The sequence below is a fragment of the Parasteatoda tepidariorum genome, chromosome 1 (genome assembly GCF_982258835.1).
Source record: "Parasteatoda tepidariorum strain Cologne lab strain chromosome 1, Ptep-v5.0, whole genome shotgun sequence".
NCBI classification, from domain to species: Eukaryota; Metazoa; Arthropoda; class Arachnida; order Araneae; family Theridiidae; genus Parasteatoda; species Parasteatoda tepidariorum.
This window is the reverse complement of record NC_141755.1, coordinates 124,523,682-124,550,659: the sequence shown is the minus strand read 5'-3', so window position 1 is coordinate 124,550,659 and position 26,978 is coordinate 124,523,682. Positions and strand designations below refer to the sequence as shown.

The 26,978-nt window shown below is 28.3% G+C and overlaps 1 protein-coding gene across 1 annotated transcript in view; it reads right to left on the bottom strand.

The window, feature by feature from the left end:
* Positions 1-5,217: 5,217 nt before the first annotated feature.
* The window catches only part of Sac1 (phosphatidylinositol-3-phosphatase SAC1), a 61,200-nt gene continuing 39,439 nt past the window's right edge, over positions 5,218-26,978 (bottom strand). Inside the window, exons 14-19 of the mRNA XM_016053212.5 lie at positions 26,712-26,781; positions 25,678-25,750; positions 23,080-23,173; positions 15,529-15,630; positions 12,589-12,649; positions 5,218-5,558 (exon numbers count right to left, since the gene is read on the bottom strand). Of these exons, the coding sequence (XP_015908698.3) occupies positions 5,413-5,558; positions 12,589-12,649; positions 15,529-15,630; positions 23,080-23,173; positions 25,678-25,750; positions 26,712-26,781 (546 nt within the window). The 3' untranslated portion in view covers positions 5,218-5,412. The remainder of the gene's footprint in view (positions 5,559-12,588; positions 12,650-15,528; positions 15,631-23,079; positions 23,174-25,677; positions 25,751-26,711; positions 26,782-26,978) is intronic.

Here is a 26,978-nt window from a genome sequence, read left to right as displayed (position 1 = left end):
ATAAACATATTATCATCTCATCATTTATTTTCATGTGTATATTTTCTTTTCAGCTTTTAATGGCGGCCTTCTCTACGTTTGTCTGAACTTACCTACTTTCAATTTTAATTCAGTAATAAAAGGTGAAAGAGAATTTGAGACGAACATTTTCTTCCAGGGTATGGTGTCCTCTTAACATAAAATAAATCCATAAATAATTAATAATAACCCTTTCAGTTTTAATAATAGAATTTATTATCCTTTTTTTTGTACAGTGTAAAAAATGAAGTTTCTTTCATCTATGTACAATAATAGAATTAACAATTAAGTTTTTTAAAAAAAATGGAATGATTAGTTTTAACATTAAATAAGAAGAAAAAAAATGAAGCCACTATCATAACAAAATAAGTAACTGGAGATTCATTCAATACAGTGTGTGTCATTCTAAATATACTGTTCCCCCAACTATTCACATCAAGAGTGCTAAACTACAGAAATGGGGAAAATAATTGTGTCTCATTCATACAAACCACCTAAAAGTAGTTCATTACTTCCAGTGCATACATTGAAACCACAATACAATACTTTTCATTTACATAATAGGACATCTTCCACTTTTTTTAGTAAGATGCGCGATTTTATTAGAATGCACTTAGACTTCAATACAGATATATTTAAATATAGAATATACTCATTGTAGGAATGGCAACATTATTTTGTAAGCGTTCAAATGTTTTTACAGTTTTGGGTAAAACCTGCTTTCCCATGGTTATTACCGTCAGTGAAAAAAAAAATTTTTTTTTTACCCATATTAACTGTTTTGTAAATAAATTTCGCATTGACATTGCTATTTCTGCGAACATCTTAAAAAGCGTACATAAAGGCAGTACTGAAACATTTAAAATTGTCTCGTACTGCAGTACAATCATTTTAAGAACTAATGTCCTAAAAATTTTTGTCCTAAAAATTTTCTATATTTTCCTAATAAAATTTTTTTTTTGTGCAAATTTGCCTTTTTTTCCACTGTTATAAATACCTTTGCTGTTTTTGGAAAATTTGTTGCATACTTCAAAATAATGCACCTTTACTGATCACAATTTATAATGATGCTCCAACTTACTATTCAGTGTTATCAAAACACTTCATTCAATATTTTTCTCACAATTTGCAAAAACTTTTTAGCAATTTATTGTAAGTTATTAACTTGTTTGAGCTTTAATACTGGTTTAAGTGTGAGTGCTAGAGTATACAGAATTATAGAAAAACAATATCATTTGTTAATAACAATTAAAAAATCTTAGTTAAATTACTTGCTTATGACTTAACATCCAAACTTGTATTTGTGGCAATCAATTTAATTCTTAAAAATTATTATTAAATAATGTTTACGTTGAATGAGTATCTTATGATCTAAAATAATAGAAGGTTAAAGATTTTTTTTTTTGTTTGTTTAGTTTTTATTCTCAAATACGCAGATGTTGAATTTATATTAAGTTAAAGGATTAATTCTTATTAAGCTTAATAAAAATTATTTTAAGTTGGGTTGCCACAAAATAATATACGTTTTTCAGTACTCTAAATATTAAAATGTGATAGGATTAATCACATGTTTTTTTTCTTTATCGAATAAGGTCATTCTATCTTAAAATAATAAATTTATTAAATTTTAGAAATAAAATTTTAGTTCTTCAATATTGATAAAGCTGAGAAAAATTTTTTTCACTAAGCAAACTGTAACATTTAGACAGATATTTATTTAAGTAAATCGTAGCTTCTTAGTTGGCTTTTCTTCTTGCTCTATTTTTTAAAGAATATTCTACACAAAAATTGTTGAGTCTTTTTTTTTTGTTATTTTCTCCTTATTTTCTGTTGAAACCCCTATAAAGGCCTGTTTTTGCCACACATACATATATTAATGTTTATCATACATTGATTTATAAATTAATCGACTAAAATAAAACATTTGTGAACTTCAGATAGTGTTAGTGATCTTGACAGAAGTATTGACTGTTGTTTTGATAATAAAATTTTTATTCTAATATATACATCATTGATAATCATTTTTGTTGTTCTTCTGATCTTTAAAATCTCCATACATAAAAAATTATTTTTGAATTCATTTGAACAAATGACTATTTTGAAAAATTTTGATCTTTAAAATGTACATACAAACTGGAAATTAGTAAAATAATTTTTATGAAAATAAATGACAAAAGATGAATCCTTATTATATAGTACCTTTATCACTAATGTAGATTTTTCCTGTTCTAATTATTCTTTTATAAAAAAAAGAAACACAATTATTAATATAAATTTTTTAATAAAATTCCAAAATTCTGCTTATTTCAGCTTCTGGGTTATTCGGGTATTTTCTGCTTATAAATGCAGTTGTAATAAAGTTATAGTATACAATGATAAATAATTTATAACTATGATTTTAACACTTATTAATGGTTATTGGCTTGTATTGAAAATCAGGTACATTTATCAGTTTTCAATAGTGAGAAGATACACCTCATCTGTTAATGTGAAAAATTAGTTTTACATTTATGATTTAGGAGACAGCTTATATCATGTCACTTGTCCAATGATTTGCTACTTGCTGACAATGTGGCAGAATTTTTTCGAGCTATCTTCGACAAAACTCTCTAGCACTAATGTCTTTCTACAAGATACTTTTAATAACATCGATGTTACTAATTTAAAATAGCAAAAACGTTGTGTTTACGAAATATATATATATATATATTTAATTGAACATGCAACAATTTTTTATTATTATATTATGGGTGAATAATTTGTGTGAATAATCATCACGATAAGAAAGTAATTAAAAATCATGAAATCCGCAGAAAATTGCAGAAAAACAGATTGCTACAAAATCACGTGAGTCTGACTCCTCAGATACGTGCTTCGCTTTGAGATTAGGTTGCTGTAATAAATAATACCGCATAAAAAATATTGGATTTAAAAACTATGGAGAAATCAATAGCAATAACTGCCAAAAATTTGATAGAATTATTGTCTTAAAAAGTAAATACTCAAATGCACAATTCGAATTTTCCTTATTGTTTGAAATATATCTGGATATTTAAAAGCCACCCGAAAATCAATATCAATTATTGCGATAATACAAGTGAAACATTACATCGATTTACAATACTATTGGTGTAAATAGAGCGCTTCAAAATGTGATTATCTAAATGCACGATTCAAATATTACACATAAATTTCAGTAGGAAAAAAAAAGTAATTTTTCTTTTTAAAAGAAAATCTTTCTGCAAGAACTCTTGACGTTCTGCGACAATGTTGTCAAGGAATTGCTGGTATAAATATACATTATCCAATAAATTAATATTGACTAATTATAAGTAATAATAATATTAGCCATAATAAGGAAAATATATTGCTATCAGTTAGAAATAGCAAACCACTATGTATGTAAATAAATAAACATGGGATAATAGTATTTACAGGGTAAAAACCCAACCCTGTGTTTCCCAGCAGCTTTCCGATGGTGTCATTTCCTAAAATGAGCAATTTCATAAATTAGTTTTTATTAAAATAAAGTAAAAAGCTTCAAAAAGCCATCGGGCACTCATTTAATGTGCCTCTCTTTTTTTTTTTTATCAAATTTTGCAATTTAAAAATTTTTTCTTCTCAAGTTAGGCTAAGAAAAATATTATACTGAGTATCTATTTTGTGCAAAAAAAGATGATTTAATGATAGAAGGGTGAGAAGATCTGTTCATTTTTCACAAAAATAACAATTGGATCTGTTGCATTATAAAAGGTCTCTTCTCACCATTTGGCAAATGAGAATACTAACCATTAAAAAGTAAATTTGGAGAAGTTGCCCGTTAGTGTAATTGCAGGCATTTTTTAAAATTATTTTGGTTTCCAATATAATCATCATTTAATAAGTAAAATTTTTGGTTTCAATGCATCCGTTAAATCGGGATCTGGCTGTATTTAATTGCATGGTTGCTACGCTATCTTGAAAATCAGGAAGACTTGTAAAAGTTAAGGAGTTTGAACAGCAAGCATGTGTTGTTATTCAAGGAACACATTTAATGTGTTTTTTTTACGTATAGTGTTATTTTTTGTGGTTATAGTGAAACAAAAAGGAGTGGAAATTGGATATTATGAACTTTTTTCTGTCTTCGACTGACTTATTTTCGACATATTTTCTGTAATAATTTTGAAATTATTACTTAAAAATGAATACACAGACCGATTTTTAAAATACCGTCTGTAGCATGAAATGCAGCAATAAGCATTTTTTCGTGTTTGCTTCATTATTGAATGGGTTCAGCATTCAAAGAAGCTGCAATCGTCTAGTATCTGGATGAATGCTTCGAGTCAAAGCCGATGGATTTGCTGAGTGATTACTTTTATGTGCTCGAATAGCTGGTTAGGCAGGTTTTAAAAGCAGAATAACATAAATTCGGAAAAAATTATCGGAGAGTGGGAAAATGTTTCCATATCAGATGTTGATTACTAATTTGTTTTGTAGGTATGACGAAGAGTCATAAAAAATAAAAGTGAACACATTTTTTGTTACTGCGTATTATTTTTCATTCATTTTTGCATTTCATTTTACGGGTCATTTATTTAAATAATGTATAATAAAATGGGGCAGTTTGGAACCATTAGTTAAAATTGCTTGCGGAACGAATGTAGTGAACCAAAATTTCGGTCCTTTGAAGATTCACTATAGCGGAGTTTGACTGTATATATAACAGACTTGTAGAGAGGGAGAGATCACTGACATTAATTAAAATAAAATATATAATATATAAATGACAAAAGATCAATTTTTTTGTGATTTATGGCAATGCATACAGCAACACTAGATTGGAATTTTGAAAAATATATCTAATAAACCTGGAAAAAAACAGTAGCAACCCTGCAATTGTACGAGAATTAACAACCTAGTAATACAAGTATTGAAAATGTTAACTACCAAACAATTGAATTAACATGTTGTCAAAAACTTATATGAATTCCCCTATAAACTTAAAAACTAACAATACAAGATTATTCAAGAAGTGAAAAAAAAAATCATTAAAATTTTCAAGATTTTAGGACTGATTCTATAATAAAATCTGCATAGAAAACTTTTATGATTGTTGTTATTTCACTCATAAGATTCAACTTTGAGAACAAAAATATTTTAATTAAAACAGCAAAATATTGCAATACAGTAAAATAAATAATTAATAATAATGGGCAAATCTGCAACATAATATATTTAAATTTTTATTGCCACAAAAACTTGAATAAATTCCTTTTTTATGTGCTCTATTAAAATGTATGTTTAAAGAAAGCTCATACAAATCATGTTTCAAATCTAAGAGGGTACCATATATAATTTCTATAATTTGAATATAATACATTATGTGTGCATTTATTACACAATATATATATCGTTTCATTCGGACTTGATTCGTGCAGGTCTTAGATCCTGAAGTTTTGGATAGTCCACAAACTCAGTACCATAATACATGATTACGGAGAACGTAGCAGCCACCATTCCAAACCAGAACAGAACAAACAAAAGTGTTTCAGAATTGTAAACTAAAAAATAAAAGCAATTTATTTGCATCATTTTCAAGAAAATACATGATCAGGTAAACTAAAATTTACATACATTATTACTTCTAGAAAATATTTCGTGATATAAATCAAAAATGTTCGAGAAAATGAATTTACATGCATTATTAATTCAAGAAAATAGGATACATTAACTGAATATAAAAAATAATAAAAATAGAAAGTATGTAACATAATCGTAACTTTCAAGATTAAGTGTGATATTCAAGAAAATTACTTGGAAAAATAATATAATAGTTAGGAACAATTTTTGATACATCCTACTTTTTGCTACAAACTTAAGCTAGTTGTATTATCAAAAGAACTTTAAAATACAGTGCACAAAAAAAGGAAGAAAAAGATATCACCAGGAATAACTTTAGTTTCAATGATTGGATTTTCACAAACTGTCATTCTTAATGGTTCTCAGAGATAACCTCAAATATGATAACTATTAATTAAGTTACAAAAATGAAAGAGAAATAAAAAATCATGTATAAAAATTTAAAAAAATTAAAATTTCAAAAAAGAAAACAATGAAAATAACATAAAAATGACAACCGAATATCAGCCCCAGAAGTAAAAAAAAAAATGCAAAACCTTTTCTATCGAGAGAGCACGCCATGGGTGCAAGTTGGAAAAAAGGCCAAGACTGAAAATTTTTTGACTGAAATACCTAACATACACAATACCCCCTCGACATATGCAAACTATCTAAGAAAGCTTTACCATAATACATCAAGTTTAAATACTGTACAAAAAATATTTATTCATCTGTCTTTTGATAAAATAACAGGACATAAGAAAGTAGACCAATAACGTAGACCTGAAAAATATTTTTAAGGACAGAAAAAAAAAATTCAGATTTCCGTCTTCGAGTCAGTCTTGTTTCCGTCTTACTTCCGTCCGCGGACATTTTCGAAAGACGGAAGACTTGCACCCATGGAGCACGCCAATTGTCTAAAATTTGCTCTCTCTGTACCCCGAAAGTTTCGTCCAATGCCAGGAAGAGAGATTCCTTTGGAATTGCAGTTTTTAACTGTTTTATACAGGGATGAGAGTAGTCAGAAAGTAAAAAAGAGGAAATCCAAAAAACAAAAAAGAAAAAAAAATAGAAAAAAATTTTTATATATATATATATATATATATATATAAACAAAAATTTGACAAAAAAGTGTGATTTTTAAACTTGTAAACCATGTGAATATAAATCCCGATATGAGACTTTTAAATCACGTGAATATGAAACTCTACATCGAATTTAAAAAATGCGAAAATACAAATCATGATTTTTTAATTTTTTGATAACGAAGCATAATTTTTAAATCGCGCGATATTACAACCACAAAAACGCATCACGATATTGGATTTTAAGCTCACGTGAATACGAATTGCTACATAGGGCTTTAAAAGCTCGTAAATACAAATCGCGATATTGATTTTTTAAATCTCGTAAGTAAGAATCGCACTGTACAATATTTAAATCGCCTGAATAAGAATCGCAACGTTCAACTTTTAAATCAGGTAAATACGAAAATCGAGATTTGATAATAAAATCGAGATTTTAAAAATGCATACCCTCCAACTTATGAGGATTTTGAAAATAATTTTTTCTAGTGGTAGCGAACCAAAGTAGAAATTTTTATAGCAAATGGATCTCTCATAAAAATTTTATCAGAACTTAAGAATCTAGCCATATGGCCTGCACTTTTATAAGTAATAGTGGACAAGTTACGCTAAAATTATTATTTTTTAAATATTAAGACATTAATTTTGCTACCGTCAGAAAAGAAGATTTCTGAAACTACGGAAATTCCGTAGCAGTTGGAGGGTATGAAAATGCATAAATACAAAACACGATATTGGATTTTTAAATGTCGTAAATAAGAATCATAATATACGATATTTAAATAGCGTAAATAAGAATCACAATGTGCAACTTTTAAATCAGGTAAATACGAAAATCGATGATTGATATTAAAATCGCGTGAATAAAAATCGAGATCTGAATTATGAAAATACGAGCTATCCAGCCGACGGATAAAAAATACGGAAAATCTTATTTTCTGTGCGTGAAATCGGAGAAAATAGCTAAAATAAGTAAAAATGCGGAAGGGTTAGCAGCTAGGGCGTAGATTGAATTTTCTGTTTATCTTTGAAAATCGTAAATAAATATAATTATTTTACTTCAATGACTAAATTTTAAAAAAACGGGATATTTATTTAAAAAAACGAAACTTTTAGAGAATCGGAGTTTTTGATAAAAAAGACTGAAATTCGAGAGACAAAAAAAATCTCATCCCTGTATAAAGGTCAACCAGTTTTATCCCAAGGAAATGATTTTTAGAGAAACTTCAGAGGGAGGAAAAGGGACTTCAACAATTTCCCTCCGCGGAAAATTAAATTCCTCATAAAACATTTTAACTTGGGCAAAAAAAATTTCAGCGGAAATTAGCGGGAAAAATGGAAAAATCTGAAAAAAAAAAGCGGAAATCCGCGAATCCGCGGAAGAATCTCATCCCTGTTTATACATGATTTTTTATTTCTCTTTTATTATTGTAATTTTCAATTCTGGTTTTAGTGGCATATTGTGCTTTACCTGTTTAGAAAAATGTGCATTTAAAAGATCTATTATAAGAGTTTTATTGTTTAATGTTTAAAATTTTTCTAACGTCATCAGGGTTTTGTTTTTGTCTAGGATTTGAGTAAATTTATGGCTAATTGAATTTCTGCATTTTAGGTTAAATTTAATTTCATGTAAAGTGCGATTAAAAGATGTATAGCTCATGGTGCTTAAACAAGGAGCCCTGCAGTTAATCTTGACTTGGGGATTACTTAGGATAAAAAGCTACTAAGTCAAATTTTATTAAATAAATTTAAAAAATGTCAAAAAGAAAAAACGTAAAACATCTCCTTTAGCTGACAATTCACAAATTGATTGCCATCTAAATTTTTTGTGTATTTTTTTTTGTGAATGTTATAATATAATTTATTCAATTCAATGTAATAGTTGCAATTTACGTTATATTGGACAAACTTGTTTGGATTTCCATAAGAAAATTAACTCACACAGATCTGCTATTTAGAATTTTAATAATTCTACAGATTATGAAATTTTACATTTTCAATTTTGTGAATTTGATAGTTATTTTTAGATTAGATTTTAAAGATAAAATAGATGATAGGTTCAATTTAGAGAATATTTATATTAGCAGTCTTAAAACTCTTTTCCCGTATGGTTTAAACAGTAAATTAAATGGAGAAAATATTGATGATATTTGTATTTAAAGATGAAATTAAAGTTTTTAATTTTCCTAAATCTTTTAATTCAAAGTGGTGGAAGAGCTAATAAATTTATTGATTTTGATGAATTTTCAAATATTTTTAGTCTTTATCTTAACCTGAATAATATTTTTATTATTCAGAAGTATATATTTGGTTTTAAAAAATTTCTTTTATAAATTTAGAAATAGTCTTAAGTTTTGATACTGAACTTATTAAATTTATTGTAATAGATTTGGTTAAATCAAAACCTGGCGTTGATAAGGCAGAATTGTTTTTTAAAAATTATTTAAATGTTCAGAAAGTATTTTGCATTATTAACTTTCATGATAAAAAATTTGAGAATACTAAGATTTCACAGGTTTTTCATTATTTTTCAGGTATTTTCCCTTTAAAACAACTTTGTTGCTGCTTATAAATATCCCTCTAACCTTAGAAAATTGTTATTATAACTATTTAAAATATATTTCATTGTCTGATTGTTATTTTAATACTGGTGAGTTTTCTTCGTTTAACGATAAACTTATCATCATGTTGTTTCCGGTAATTTAGATATTCCTATCGATCAAGATTTGATTTAAATTTTTAGTAGAGGATATAAATGTAAAACAAGGTTAAAAATGAATATTTTATTTTATTAGTTAAAAGCGATTTAGATTGTTTTATTGCTAAGGTTTCTAGAATATATAATTGCCCATTGTAGGGCATTGCCCATTGTTGAAAGTATTAAAAATAAATGAAACAAATCTAAAAAAAAAAAATTTTTATCCTAGTGGTACAATTATTAATTATGTTATGTTTGAGAAAATTAAAAAAAAAAACTTAAAAATAAGTTAATTATTAGAGTTGCTAATAAAGTTTCTAACAACTTTGTATCACGTGCAAATATTTTCTAAAAAAATTGATTATTAAGGAATATAATAAAAATAATACTTATCTTAAATTAAAAGATGACAAAAAAGTTATTGACAAAATGATTATTGCTATTAATAAAAAATTAAAATTGAACAGAATTACTTATTCTTATTTATTTCCAATTGCTAAATTTCATAAAAAATACAGTAAAATTCAGATTTATAGCTTGTGGTTGCAATAGTGAGAATTCTAATATTAGTAAAAAATTCTTTAACATTCTTAAAATTAATTTGCTTAAATTTAAAAGTGAGAAAAATATTATCAATGGTAATATTGATGTTTTGAATTTTATTGAAAAAAAAATGAGGTTTTTAGTATTAATACCTAGTTGATTGAAAATTCACACAGCTTGAAAATCTTTAGACCAGTATGCCTCATGCTCCAATACTTTATATTTGTAGTTGCATTTATGATCAATATTTAAATAATAAAAATTATTGGATTAATATTTGTAAATGTAATCTTTTTGAATTTTTTTTTTTTTTAATGGCATTGATTTTTATAAACAAAAAATAGGGATACCACAAGCTAATTCTTTATCTTTTGTAATATTTTTTTTATGCTTTGAGATACATTGATATTTTAATTTTATTTAATTGTGAAAATTATGATTTAAAATTAATATTGCTAATAATCAAATTAAAATTAGTGTTTATGATAAAAGGAAGGTTTTTAATTTCAGGGTTATTTTTTTCTGTAATTTTGAAACTAATTTGCACAGTAATATTTTTCAAAATTTAGTTTTTTCTCAACTGTCTAGAATTTAGAAAATTTGCAAAAATGTGGAATATTTTCAAGCGGCTACTAGTAATTTTTCAAATAATGATTTTCCTTACAATTTTCACAATATTGAAGGCAAAATTCAAGAAATTGTTTAAATTATTAGTTTTGTTTTATTTTAATAGATCGAGACTTAACTGACTTGCCCCAGTTAAGTTTTCTACTAACAGATGGCTTTCTTGCTTTTGTTTTTTCCTTCTTTCTGAGCATTAAATGGGGTTTGTTTCGTGAATTTAAGTTTGGTTAAGGATTTTCAGATGTAGCAAGCCTTTATGTTAACTAAAGAATATTTTTAAGTAGGCTTTATGAAAATTGTTTTTTCTTTCTTAATTGATTTATGTATTATCTTTTTCTCTCCTCCTGGACTTTGGCCACAACATTTGGGGTACAGAGAGAACAAATTTTACTCATTTGTCGTGCTCTTTCGATAGAAAAGGTTTTGGATTTTATGACTTCTGGTGCCCCCTGACGTCAGCTTCGGTTGTCATTTTCATATTATTTTCATTGTTATCTTCTTTAAAATTTTCTATTGATTTACAAAAACGTATTTTCTCTAAGGTTTTGCGTTTTTATGACTTCTGGCGCCCCCTGACGTCAGCTTCAGTTGTCATTTTCAAATTATTTTCATTGTTATCTTCCCTAAAATTTTCTATTTATTTACAAAAACGTATTTTCTCCAAGAAAACATACATTTTTTTTACAGATTTGAGTTTTTGACACTTATATTATGGGTTGCTGTCTGGAAATTGTGGTCCTAATAGTTTAATCAGAAGAGCAGTTGCAATTTCCCCCCTCTTAATGTTAATTTCACTTTTTGCGTTTTTGGTCATATCTTTAAAACTAATTTTACAATATTTAAAAAAAATTGCAGCCACTCATAAGACTTGTTCACCTAAAGAAATTTTCAAGCAAAAAAAGAATTTTAACAATTATTTATTATATTTTATTATTTAATTTAATAGTGGATGAAAGAAATTTTGAATTATGAGCCATAAATTGTTTTATACCATATTAATCTACATATTTTTCTATTGTGAAAGTTTGGGTTGTTTTTATTAAGATGCCAAGAGAAATTCAAATAAATTATGTTATAATTTGGTGACTATGAATAAAATAATGCCTAAATGTAGTAAACTTATAAGGGACACCAGTTTCGCAAGCCTATTGCAAATTTTATTAGCGATTTTTCATTGTATTGTTTTCTTTTTTTTGTAATATTAAGTTGTTTTTTTTAAATCTTCTGCTAATTTACACGCAACTTAGTAAAGAAATTTGAATCTTAATCTTTAAAAAGTGTCAAGTTTTATAAAAAGATGTTTTGTGATTGAATGTGGTTTTGCATCTGCTTTTTCTAATTTTATTTTTAATAGATTTTATCCTGCGCACAATATTTATAGCATACTAATAGATTTAGAGCAGCGTATAAGTAGTGACTCATCTAAGCAGTCAGTGAGTGCTGTTTGCAAAGTGCTTATCCAACGCTTAATAAATGTTTAAAAATGGATAATGAGGATGTTTAGCGGACAATCTCCGTTCACCCAGCCGGCAGTAATGTGCATAATGACTTTCCAAGCAGCGCTGGCAGTTATTTTGCTGATGGCCAGCGCTTCTCTGGAATAACTTAACTCAAACTTAATGATAAATATAACACTGTTAATACTTAATTGAAAAACATAAAGTTAAACCATGCAAAAAATACTTCATAAGTAGTGTAAAGTCTCAAACAATTGAGTCTATATTTTGGAATTATGCTTATTTCAGAAGGATAACTTAAAACTGAAAGCATTGAATCTAATCATTTGAATATTTAATAAAACTATGTAAGACATCGGCCTTTTTTCCAAGTCATTCAGCATTGCATACTCAAAGAGTCATTTTCCTCAATTAAGATAGAGTTCTAATATTTCTGGTAGCTATGAGAAAGTGAAATGAAACCAGCCAATACATATAAAATAATTTAAATGCAAGATAACTAAAAAAAAAAAAAAAAAAAAAAGAATAATGATTAATAAATAATGATATTGATGGATAAACTCACCAGATGGTATAAGAAATGACAAAAACATCATGGCCAAAGCAACTAGCAATACAAGAGGAAGCTATAAGGAGATAAATGAAAGATTTTTCTTCAAAGAGCACACTTTTTTAGTAAAACACCTCAAAGATACAATAATATATTGGATAAATAAAAATCTTTATTAAAATAAAAAAGAGGATATAATACACCATCGGGCCAAAAAGTATGCCCAGTGGTACATAGATGCCAGCATGGATCCAGTAGATTTTACGAAATAATATTAATTTCATGTTGCATAATGTGTACTAAATATTTTACCCATAGGGATTTTTAGAGTCATCAAAATAACTGCTTACGATTGACATACTTGAAACGTTCCCCCATCAGTTCAAATAGTAATAGGCATTTAATTCATCAAAGATAGTTAAAATAATTTTTTCATTCATTTAAAAAGAGAGTTCTGAATAGAACAAACTGAACATTTTAGAACAAAAAATGTTTCGAACTTATTTCTATAAATGAGGTTTGCTTCATTATGTATTGGCAGGGGTCTGTTTAGAAGAAATTTGGGTCCGCTATCTTTCTTTCTTTGCATAAAAACGGACCCTTCACAAAATAATTTATCTTTTAATCGGACCCCTCACAAATTTGTTTATCTTCATTATTGTTTTGTTAATCAAATAAACCTTTCCCAGGAAGGGGGGAGACAGATGTAAACGAACTAAATTTTTTCTTCGGCAGGCGCTTCTTCCTTTATTCGTGTGAAATGAAAATTCTGCATTCAACAGTATAGGCTAAATACCAAATATTTAAATGTTGCATCTCTAATTTAGTAGCAGTAATTGCTGTTTATTTTTTAAAATGTAATTTTTTTTAATCATAATTTTACAGTGTTGAGCATAACCTTGTATGTCTTTACAATTTAAAAACTCCTTGAAAAAGTTTCTTTGCAATAACAGGACCCTAGTTGAACAAATTTACAAAAGCAGGACCCTGGTTGAAAGAATGTGACTTAATGTTTTTTTTATATTCACTAATTACGAGTCATTTTTTTACAAAAACAGACCTTTCAGGAAATGTCTGGACAGACCCCTGATTAGTAATATTATTCAAGTAATAATCTGTACAAAAAATTTTATTTCAATAGGGATTTTTTTAAGAGAATTTTCTAAAATGTAAAAAAACGAGGAGAATTTTAATGAAACCAGTAGAGCAGGAGAAACTAGCAAAATCCAGTAGAGTTGACAGCTGTGTTTAATAGGATGTCCTTCCCCCTTTCACTGCATTGATGACACCACCCGTTTTTGATAGGACTTCCATCACAGCTGAAGTGGCTACGTCATCTGCATTCGTCCTAAAGGCGAAGCTTTACGGGGCTCTGAGAAGACAGTTTTTGAACACCCATTTCGTCAAACTGCCTCGATGTGTGAATGGAAGAGAAATGGGCTCAAAATATTGCCATAAAAGTGCAGCCACATACACATCTCAGAATTTAAACTACAGGAACTCCCCACACCACAACCGCTTCCCTGATCAACAAGAGTTAACTCGGGTATGTATATATAATGCAAATACTTACTATACCGAGCAAACTCTGGCATGGCAGAATGCGTCAATACGTTTTGTTCTATCACGTTTCTATTCGACCAGAAGCAAAACAAAAAAATAATGAATATCTGCTGTGATTGGAAGTTTGCCAATTTTTGTTTGGGAGTTCTGCTATTTGTGGGACTGGAGACGTGTTTTGTACAATTGTAATGTAGAATACAAGGATGGATTTACATGGGAAAAAAAAAGAATTTAAAAAAAAATGGCATTTGTGAATGAAAGAAAAAGTAATGCAGATCATGAAGATGTGAACACATACAAAGACTCATATTTAACTTCTTTTATTGGCCCCGAGATCATTTGGGATAGTAAACGGATGGAAAATTAAATATTTTTTGCACATAAAAAAAAAATTCAAATGTCCACTTAGAACTTGCGTATTATGTTTTGTTTTAGTTCCTTGTATTTATTAATAAAATGAAAAAAAATGTTGATTTGATTGCATTTTTTTCTTTGAACTCTTTAGTGTTTTTGACGATTTAATTTAAACATTGCATCCTAGAAAAATAGTGGAGTTATTGAATGGAAAAATTGAGCTTAAGATGACATTTTCCATGCACATTGCGTGTAAACAACTACATCTCTTTAAAAAAAAATAGCCTTTTAATGTTAGAATGAGTATTTAGAAGATGATCAGATAAACAAAGTTTTAAGTTTCTTCTCTAATAATTCAATAAAATAAAGATAATAAGTAAAATACAGTACAGAACCCGCTATCCGGAAATCAGAAAACCAAAAAAGCTGAACAAAATTCGATAAATTTTCTCGCCATTTTTTTAAAAAAACTTTTTTTTTCCTCATAAGATTTTAGGATTTTTCTTTCCTTTTTGAAAGATGTTTACCTTACCATCATTTTGGAAATAATCATTAGTGTATTACTTCATTGTTTTTTCTTCTTTTTAGGATTATTTCCAAAATTTTTTTTTGTTGTTGTTGTTGGGTTTAACAATAAAAAAAAAAACGGTTTTTTGTAGCGATTCAGAAAACCGGAAAAATGAGTTATCCGGAATAGCGATGGTCCCGATTGTTCCGGATAATCGGTTCCCTACTGTATATATTGAAATAAATATACTAGCTGCAGATCCCTTTTTTGTAGGTAGCGCTCAGAAATATTGACATTGTAATTTGTAAGAACATTGTAACATTAATAAAAAAAAAATTACATTTCATATGATTGGAGGAAATATAACGCCCTGTGGCAGAATTTTTTCGAGCTATCTGCGGCAAAACTCTCAAGTACTAATATCTTTCTGCAAGATACGTTTAATTATAACAAAAATATATTTTATACTCTAAAGCAATAAATTAATAAAGTAACAAAATAAGATAAAAAATAAGGTAACATATACGAACTGCAGAAAATTTAATGTCTTTTTTATCCTTCAGTGGGCAAGGTTTAGAAACGCCTTCATCTTCATCAACTTGGTAATTTCCAAGAAAAAGATCAATTGAATCCTGAAAAAAATTAATAAAATTTAGAAACACACTTTTGAAAAGGGAAGAACATAAATTGAATAGAAGACTTTAAAATAGATATCCAATTAAAATTTTTAAAATGATACACAACAATCATTTACAGTGTATCTGGTACATTTAAGATTTTCAAATTCATGACCTTGCATGACTCATTCCAAGTCTTTTCATGACTTTATTATTGTCTCCCACATAAACACAACAATACATTTAAAAAAGCTTTATAACAACATTCATTGAAATGATAGGTATAACTGTTATATTCTGCATCTTCATATTTATAGATTTTAAATTTAAAAAACAGAGTAAAGAAAGAGATGAAGCAATTAAATAGCTGAAAAAATAACAAAAGTCAATAATTTTATTATTTTTTTTAGCATAATTACATTCTAATGATACTTTTCTCGTTCATCGGGGAAATGAAAGAAATACTCCTGATTTTTTTTTCTCATGTAGGAATTTAAAAAAAATTTGCCAATGACTGGCTTGCTTCAGCTAGAATTTTAAAATGATAAAATAAAATAAATAAATAAAAAAAAATCTGAAATCACAGAAGTTTAAAAGATCTCTAGAAATGATGATTTTTCTTTCATTTTTTGAAAGAACATAAGTTTTAAAGAACATGATAAAAATATTTTATATTTTAATAAAATATGACTGTGAGTGGGGATTTTGTTACAAATTCAGATATTTGGAACACCATGAAAGTTTTTTTTTGTGTGTGTGTGTGGGGGGGGGGTGTAAATTCCATTTTAAAAATTAGATTTTTCGGCAACCTAAATCCATGACTTTCCATGATTTCTTATGACTATCCAGGTGTGCCGATACCCTGCATTTAGTAGAAGTTTAATTATACAAAATTTTTGTGTACTGGATCATAGCGGTGTACCTTCATGTACAAGATTATTGTGTAACCATCACACATTGGAATGTTACTTGTAAAAAATATTGAGTGCTTTAAATAGAAGTAATGCGTAAAAAGTTTTGATTTGAAAAAATAACAAGAAGTACAAGTACAAAACAAAAAAAGTAACAATTTTAGCATGAAAATTTAAAATTCAAAGTAATCTTAAATTTCAGAAAAAAAGGGAAAAAAATGTAAGAAAAAAAATAAAATTTAATTGAATTAAATTTTAATATTACTATTATAATATTAATAATTTAATTTATAAGTATAAAATTTAAAATGCGGGAAAATACAAAATTCATTGCAATAGGGAAAGTTGAAAATATCCAGAAACAAAAAAGAAATCACAATTCAATGCTTGCATATAAAACACAGTCTTGATATAATGATGCTTTTGAAGTTTGGACAATGACAAAACTGGATTAAAATTGTATCGTAATGTTTGAGAGAAAGATTTTGCAGAGTATGGTATAAATGGAAATAATAAAACAGGAGAAGAAAATTTAACTTTGAACTGCAGAAGATTTATAAGCAACCCGATATTATTAAATAAATAAAATAATTAGAATGAATTGGATGGCGCACATGATTCGAAAGAGTGCAGACAATACAATAAAAAAGTATTGCTTTTTAGATCCATTGGAACAAGAAAGCGGGGAATGCCGCATTTGAGATGGGTTGACTCAGTGGCATGTTTTTTTTTTTAAATTAATGAAAAGAATTGGAGATCAACGATAAATTGATAGTCATTGTGGAGAAATCTTCACAGGAAGGCATTGGCCCACATTTGACTGTTTTTCCAACTATAATGATGATGATACATATAAAGCGTAGTTTTAAATTATGTTGTTATTTTAAAATTATTAACTCTCTGGAAATTTTGTTTATTTACTTTCAGAATTTGTAGTATTGAATTAAATTCAATAACATTATTTTAAAGAAATAAGTAAAAAATTTCATTTATATATATAGGTAACCCCTTGTTTTGCTTAAAAATTATCTTTCGTTTTTACAAAAGTTAAGTAAAATCACTTTTGTATATTAACAAATGACACATTTTTAATTTGTTGTTAATTTGTTGCTAAATGTGTATATGGTAAAATTCCAAAAAGGAGAAAAAATTATTTTTATTTAAAATCAAAGAAACAATAAAACACTAGAATTTTTTTTTAATGCAAACTAATTTTTATTTTTGGGCAAGAAATTTATGTTTCACTAACATTAAATTAATTACTGAAATTATTTAGAAATACGCACCCATGGTTGTCAAAAATATTGCTAGTCAATATTTTTGGATTTATTTTATATTGGGAACATTTTTTCCAAAATGTAAATAATTAGTATCGCTGTATATTCTCAATGGACAAAATTTTATTTTCTTAATGATTTTGTTGATCCCTTAATGAAAAAAATTTATATTTTTTTACTTTAAAAAAATATACTAAAAATATGTCTTTTTTTGGAATTGTCCTAAGTAAACCTAGTAGAAAAAATAAAATTTTATTGTCTAATTGCATAGCTAATAATTTCTATTCAAAACTGTAAAATTTGATTGAAATTGAAAGTCTATTTAAAATGTTTTATACTTTTGAATATATTATTCATAATATATCAAATATATCGCTCATGGGCTACAATAGTGGCACAACTCAAAAAACCTGAGTTTTGGACTAAGAACAAATGTAAATACACATTCTTTCCGAAGCAATACTAGCACAACTCATATTTCAACTTCATTTAAGCAAACTAAAGTATTTCTTATGCATTTTGCTTATAGCAATAAAACCTTTAAACCCACTTATCTCAAAACTTGATTTTTTGAGTTATGCTGCTCTTGCAGCCCGTGAGCGATATTGAGCTGATTAGAGAAATAAAATAACAGATTTTACTAATGACATTTTTAAGGCAACGAGTAAAGTTTTGATACATCATGCACAATCATGTAAGTCAAAAAGAGAAATTCAAAATTGGAAATAATATAAGCACTTATATTTAGGGAAGTAAAAAATATGTATATAAATCTTACTCTAAAGAAAATATTTTTAAACCATTATTTATAATTACTTAACTAATAACACTCAATATACTGCAGTACTGACAATAACAAGAAGTATTTTTGTTGCTAATATTTTTTAAAAATTTCTTTAATAAATACGGAGAAATTTGAGAATATACAGGTAAACAGGAGATAGTCGTAAAGTACAGCAGTTTTCGTTAAAAAAAAAAAAACCAGGAGACTTGGTAGACATGAGATAGCAAGCCTATTTTTTCATTAATAAAATCTAAATAATGTTCACCCATTGCACTTTGTCTGTGACTCGTATAACAATAATTTAAAAACATTTGTGTTCTTTATCCCACAGTGGCAAATAAACAGGTGAGTGGCTTTCATATTAGCCTATAAATAATCAATACAAAATAGTAGGAAAATGTTAAATTAACAGTTATTTTGCAACTTGGCATTTTCAATGATGATCAGAAACTCCTTAAACATTAGACTAATATGTACTAGTTTTAAAAAATATTTAAATTTTTGAAGTGAATATTTACACAGTTTTCCTTACAGAAGGGTAAACGATGTGAAAAGGGTAAGCAATGAAAATACTATAAATCAATAATTTATAATTTTTCACCTAAAGAATAAAAATTCAAAAAAGAAAAGAAAAAAAAACAATTTCCAAGAAAATTTTTGGAAAAAAAAAGAAGGTAATTATTCTTTTTTGACATTCTCAATCCAAATACTTGTACTTTTACTGGAAATAGTAACCGCAGAACAAGTAAAAGTACATACTTGTAAATAACGAGAGTAAAAATATTACCAGGTATGGTTAACCAGGGTTCCCACTCTATGATGAGATTGAAATTCAAGGACTTTCCAGGACTTTTCAAGGACCTCAACAAAATTTTCAAGGACTTTAATCTAAGACCAATTTTAAAAATTATTCTCTTCTATTTTACTAGAAGCAACAATGCTTGTTATGGCAATAATTAATTTCAAATATAATACCTAAATGCTTTGCCTATATAGAGAGAAGAGAGTATATGTATTATGGACTAAAATTTATATTTTTTTAAAAACAACCCTACTGGTTTTACATATTAATTCACAAAATCATTTTCAGCACAATCTATAACTATTGGTAATGAGGTGTTAATGGTGAAATCCTTTAATAATGTGTATTTCCATGTGAAGGCTGCATGAAAGACAGAGCTAAATCTTAGGTATTCCACATTCCATGACTATTCCATAACCCCCTCCTCTCCTCTATTAAACATCGTTTCTGAAATTATTCATCCATAATTTACACAACCTTCTCTAAATGTTATGCAGCAACAATTCTTTCTGAAAATAAAAATTAGAAGGAACGTATCCCATTTTCACCATGTTTAAAAGCATTATTCGTTATGTGTAATCCACAACTGCCAATGAATATGACCTGGTGGGAATATTTCTCTTTTAATTCACACTGAAGCTTCTAATAGAATTTTCAATTGACATAGGGTCCATCCATGGATAATTGAAGTATTTTAGAGAGCTTTTAACCATCATCCATGCATTTGTAAAAAGAGGACTATTTTCTGCAGTTCCATGACCCATAAATTGGGAGGTAAGATACTTAGTGCAAACTTTATTATCAATTTATTACCATAATGTCCATCTGCTTAGATTGTAGAGACTGATTTAACGCCTCATCAAAGAGTACAGTGTAGCAATCAACTTTCTTCAGCTCATTTATAAGAATCCCTTTGAAGTATAGTGCCAATCCAAAGGAGTCCAAATAGGCTCACTTTGTGGCACTACAAAAAAATTGTCTCGCTATACAGCTATCAGCAAACATTTTGGAGAACAATTTACTAATCCCTTCACAGGAGTTACATGAATAATTACTAGTGATGCACTTCAGACTCCAGAGAATTTCAGCATCAAGCACATTCCTTTTGACCAGATAAGAAGACAATGTTACCTCGGCCACTAAAGTTTCTGTTTCACATGGGGCACACGATGCTGAAGGAGTATTTACACCAGATGAATTAGATGTTCATGTCTTTGGAAAAAGAGAACTCAGGGCATGAGACTGCTTTTTTGTTTTACCTTTCTTTGATGTGTGATTTCAGAGCAGATTCTTCCATTTTCGCGATATCGATCTCCTTCATGCATAATCGGCACTTGGCTCTGAACTTCTTTTCGGGCATCGATAAAATCCATTCTTTATAAGCTTGATTATCCATCCATTGGGGATTAAAATAGCACTTCCCAGGCATAACTAGTCTAAACTACATAACACAAATACGAAGCCGTGCCTTTGCGAATACGCTTTAGAATAAAGTTTTGAAATGACGCAAACGTAAGGACAAGTGCGGATGGTAAAACGGTAAATTTATTGAAAACTACAAGGTACATATTGTAACGAAATTCGAGAGTATTCCAGTTTCGATAAGAAAAAAGAAGATCTAAGCATATGTGACAGAAGATGAAGTGGAGTCTCGCCCCGAACGCATTGATTGTCTGCTGTGCTCCACGCGCTTGGCAGACACCAAGACGCTAGGGCCGGTTAGAAACGGTGACGTTAAAAACCACGTGAGAGAGCTTGGGAACAAAACAGAAAGATCCGCGGGTGTTTTATAAAGAGAGCCGCCGGCAGTATTGGACAAATTCAATGACCTATCAAGTTTTTCAAGGACCTAAGACGTTTTTCAAGCACTTTCAAGGACCTAAATTTAGCAAAAAAAATTTCAAGGACTTTCAAGGACTCTCAAGGACCGTGGGAACCCTGTTAACATAGAGGAAATTCTTTATAGAAAAATGTCAGTGTTCTAGTTTTCAAACAGTTAAGTCGACCATAATTATGATAGCTCTGTAAATTACACAAAAGACTAAATTTTATCTGAAACTTTTTAAATTTGTTTTCAAGAAAAAAATAAACATGAGAATTTACTGAATAAATTAAAGAAATTATTATGAATAACTACTTGCAGAATTCATAAAAAATAATTCTGCGGAAAAGGTCAAAATGGGAATTAACCACTAAAGAACTTCCACAGATATCTTCTTCCTTTGTATACATTTAATTTTTTCCATTAAATGTTTTCTATAGAATATCAATACTAAACATTTTTAAATGTTTTTTTTTTCATAATTTTTTAAAATACTTGAGATCTTCAATTTTTGGTTCAGTTAAACACATTTCAATGAATGAATAACATACAATGTGTGGGTTAATATGAAAGAATTCCTTTGGCCAAAAGGGAACCCTTAAACATACGAAGCAATTTCTTTAAGAATCTTGGGTAGCACTTTGATTCCAAAATAAAATATAATAATTAATTGTCTTAATTATAATAAATACTAATTATTTATCTATTAATAATTAGGAGTAAATACATAATAAGTATTGTTAATTAGTTTATTATAATAAAATATTTTAATGTATTATACAGTGATTTTAGGTTGGCACTTTTGTACAATTTTCTGCGGGTCCCTGAAAATTGACTTTAAATTATTACCTTTTTTAAAAAAATTCCGGTTCTCTAACTGATTGTACTTTCTTAACAACTTTTTGCTCCTTTAAAAAAGATTTATTTAATAGTTGTTTGATCTTTGAGAGGGGATTGACAGGAAGGGTGGTTAAAGGAGTATAAATTGTAAAATTTTCAAGTGGAATTTTTTCTATCAAAGTTTAGTCATTAAATCAATCTTGGAAAAGAATCCATTTATTTACAAATTAAAAAATTGGTTAGATAATAATTTTTTCTTTTTGGTGACCTTCAAGATGCTTTTAAAGCAAAACTAAATGATTGGGAAGCTCTGAATCTGATTTCGGCAGCGTTGGACTGTTTCGACTAAAAAGCATTTTACAAATAAGCTTGGTAAAGCAAGTTCCCGAAAGGACTATCGGCCCTTCCCTTCGGAATAAACTTGCTTGGCTGCAGATCTTTTAAAATTGATGGCCCGTATGTCGACGCACATCCCATTACTTTGAGATTCCTTTAATATCTGGTTTAATGCCTGCTCTCTATGTGCTCACAATGGACTGAAAGTTCCAAAGCATAAAAATTCTGAAACAATATTTATTTGCTACAGTAAACCAAAAAGCAAATTTGCAAACAATAGTAAGCATTATTTTGGATATTGTTGAAATAGTATCTAAAAACGAAAAACAAGTAAATATTAGACATTTTTTTACTGGTTCATCTCATAAGTGATCATTTTTCAAAAATACGCTTTTATTTTTTCCTCTCAATTTTACATTTTCCTGTTTAATGCGTTTTTAAACAATAGTTTGCGTAAAACCTAAAGTCAGGGTTTGATTTTAATAAAATATATAAATAATTAGTAACCTCTTTTTTAATGTAGGAAAGTCACTTTTAAACCAATAAGAGAACAAATGAAATGAGAAAAACTTTATTTTTAATATATATTCCGTTTGATCATACATTGTTAAGCATAGATTAGCCGCAACCTATCTTCATGGAAAATGAAAATTGTAAAAAGCTATGGATAAATTTAATTGGTTAAGACATACCTGGCGGAAACCATCAGAAAAGTTGTTCTTATAGTAACGGATCAAAGAATTGATGCCATCTCTAATCAAACCTTGTTTACTTCGCTTTCCAGTTCTGTAACAAAAATATGCATAGAAAAGATGTTTACATATCATTTGACACTTCATACAATGCTGTTTATGTTAGTATTTAGAAAGAAATTATTCTCTCTATGTGCTTCTAGAAAGGTGTTTTAAATAGTTTAGCATTGCAAAAAAACGAGTGGAAAAAAAGATGTAAATTAAATATTTAAAAATGCTTGAAGATAATCCTCGTTTTTCATACGTGAAATGTTCAAATAAATGCAATGCTATTAACGAGGGCTTTATCAGGGACACCTCTAGCTTTTATTTTTGGGAGGGCATTATTCCGAAAAATTAGCATTTTTCCAAACGATATTTTCTTATTTTCCCTTCAGTGGTGACAGTAATTATCGACAATGTCATCTATGAAAAGGTACCCCACCATAGAATCGAGTTAACGTGTCTTATATATACTAGTGAATTGGAATTATACTTTTGTACACACTACAGTACTCCCCCACCAGTATTATACCTGTGATAGAATTCGATGAACGGATACCACTAGTTGATTCATTGCTGCTGTTATTGTGAGATGCCGGGAGAGATGCATTAAGATCAACATACTTTTTAAGCTGTGTGGCTGTATTAAGTTCATGGCCGTGGACGCTCCTGTGTTGCCTATAGCAGTCGAGTGTATATGTTGTGTGTGATCAAGACTGAGATACAACAATGTTGCAGTCACAAGTAGCAAGACAACTGTTCAATGTGGACCGTCCATCGAAGTAGAAGTGTTCAAATCGGAGTGGGCGTTTCTGCCAAGGTAGACGGGTTTACATCCCGTCCTAAGATCATAAGTATGGGGAGAGAAGTTACAGACAATGTCAACCTTCATCTATGGGAAGGTACCCCTCCATAGAATTGAGTTAAAATGTCTTATATAGAAGAGAATTGGAATTATATTTTTGTAGTGGTACACATTCATTTATGTTCAGATTTTGCAATGCTATTTTTTGATTTCAAAAAATAGAAATCCTTACTAAACTGAGGGATCATAAATAAAAATAAGAATTTTACAGCAGACTACACCTTCATTTATGTTCAGATTTTGCAGTGCTATTTCTTGTTTTCAAAAAATAGAAATCCTTACTAAATTGAGGGATCATAAATAAAAATAAGAATTTTACAGCAGACTACACCTTCATTTATGTTCAGATTTTGCAGTGCTATTTTTTGATTTCAAAAAATAGAAATCCTTACTAAACTGAGGGATCATAAATAAAAATAAGAATTTCAATGATGAACAAATGAACAATCAATTGCAGCTTATTAAAGCATAAGACCAACAAATGCTCCAAATTTAAACATTTTAAAAATAAATACTCTAAATATATTTTGATCTAAAGAATTTTTCTTACCCTAAATTTAATTTTAATTACAAATATAAAACTTTCCAAGTTTATTATTTTTCAAAATTTTTTTGCTCCATTTATTGCCTTGCACAAAAATGAAATGAAATAAAATTAGCAATATGCAAATCACAAACTCCATATGTACTTCTTTAGTATTTGAATTGCCATACATTAATTATTTTGTTGACTTGTGCAAGCATTTTGTTTTCATAAAAAGATGCATTTCATTGAGGCTGGAGGAAATTAAACACACGATAAATTGCTGTTACGAATTTTGCCTGCTACGCATTGTGCTTGCAAAGAATTGCCACAGCAATGAATCCCCCTCCCCCCAACAAATTGTCTTTGTGAGAAGTTGTGCCATTGTGATGATTTGCACTTGCAATTATTTATCTCACAGCAAATTGTGCATTACAAATTGTAGCCATGATGAAATGGCGCAGAACCATTCAAATAAATCTACAAACGAATGACTTGAGCCACGATGGCTCTCGTCACCTTCCAATGAGGTGAAGAGGGTTCGAATCCCAGAGATGGCTGGTTGCTACGAATTCTGCATCTGGCTTAGAGTCCCCCTGCCACCAAGTGAGGGTGGCTTCCCACCCCATGTAATGGTAAATACGGGTTAGTTTCCTCAAAAATTCCTCCACAAAAGCAAATTTTCCCTTTGTCTTCTGGACTGGGTTCAAAATGACAAGGTTATGAAGTTTAGCACTAGTAGTCATAAATCCAAAAATAAGGTCAGCTGTTCAATGACGGTTATAAAAATAAAATAAAATGAATGATGTGATAAAAAAGGCAACATAAAGAAACATCTTAACAATCTTTTGGACACTAAGACCATGAGTAACATTTATACATAAAAAAAGTGTAATAAATAACAAGATTTTAACTATATGCTAGCTTCCAGTAATTTTTTAAGTTTTGCATGAAAAGTATTCTGGCTTTTTATTACATGCATTATCCAATAAAATGGAAAGTGTATAATTTTCTTTCTATCTAATAAAGAATCAAATTAAAAAAAATTTACTTGCAATAACTTGACAGGGAATAAATTTAATAGAACATAAAATTAATTTAAATATTTTTCCTTTCAACACATTGCTCTTAAAGACAGAAAATAAATTAGAAATGCATACACATTTACCTGGTAAAATCAGTTTTCAAAGCACCAGTGCCTGCATATTCTATACTAACTACATCAGCATTGTCAGCCCAAGCTGCAATACAAAACAATATTTCATTGCAGTAAATTTGATGAATTAATTTACAATAAAGAATATAAGTACTAAGTACAGAACTGTGAATTATCTTATTACTGGACTACCTAAAGAATTGTAAAAAATCTCCCTGAAAGAGTGTTTTAATAAAATGAAATTCAGTTAGTGTCGCAGGATTTTAATGCAGTTTTATTATGAATAAATGCAGGGTTACCACTCAAATCTGAAAAAAAAAATATTCCCTGTGTTTTCCCTGTACATATTATACACAATATATTGAGAGGAAACACAACAATTACTGTGCTCTTGTGTGAGCTATATTGGGCTAACTATATTTATTAGTTTTAATTGCTGGAAAATCAGCTGAACATACTTAAATAATGCTATAGTAAATGAAATAGTTTAGTATAGCTCAAATATCATGGTTAAATATCCCATAGATTACACTTGGTGCGTCAACATTATTCAAAAGACAAAAATAAGAAACAAAATTCCCTGCATTTTTCCAGATCATAAGGAAAAGAAAAAGAAAATCAAAATTCCCTGTTATTTTAGGTGATTTTTAAATTCCTTGTGGGCCTGTAATTGTTTAGGGATTTAAAAAGACTAATTCTTAAAAATTACACCAATAGCTATGGTTTGGATTGTAGGATATATGAAATATGCTTCATTAACAAAGACCATGAATAATTAAGAAGATAGAAAATCAGCTTACAAATCATAAAAACAAGGAATTTGAATAAAAAGTGTCATGAAAAAAAAAAAAAGCAGTCCTGTTAAACTTTTTTAAAGATAATACGGAAAAATCATTTATTTTATATAAAACTTACTTGATTGTAAAATGAACTCATACTTTCAATATCAAAATCTGACTTCAATTTCAAAAATAAAATATCAAATAATTACATATTAAAATGTTAAATGGCAAAATAATTTTCTAAATCAATAAAAGGGATATTACCATTTTTATAAGTGTATTCAAATAGTGCTTGGTTTTCTACCTTTTCATCTTTATTCAAAACACCCAGTCTCTGTGAGAAAAAACATTTACGAAAATATTTTTACTAAGCATTCAAATTTTTGAAAACAATCACAATATAATTTATCACAACAAATAATAAAGCTCAGGGGACTTTACTCACAAAAAATGAAACTTAATGATTAAATTCAGCTGATTAAATTGATTCTCAAATTAATTCTCAATTCTGAAAAAATGATTAAATTCAGC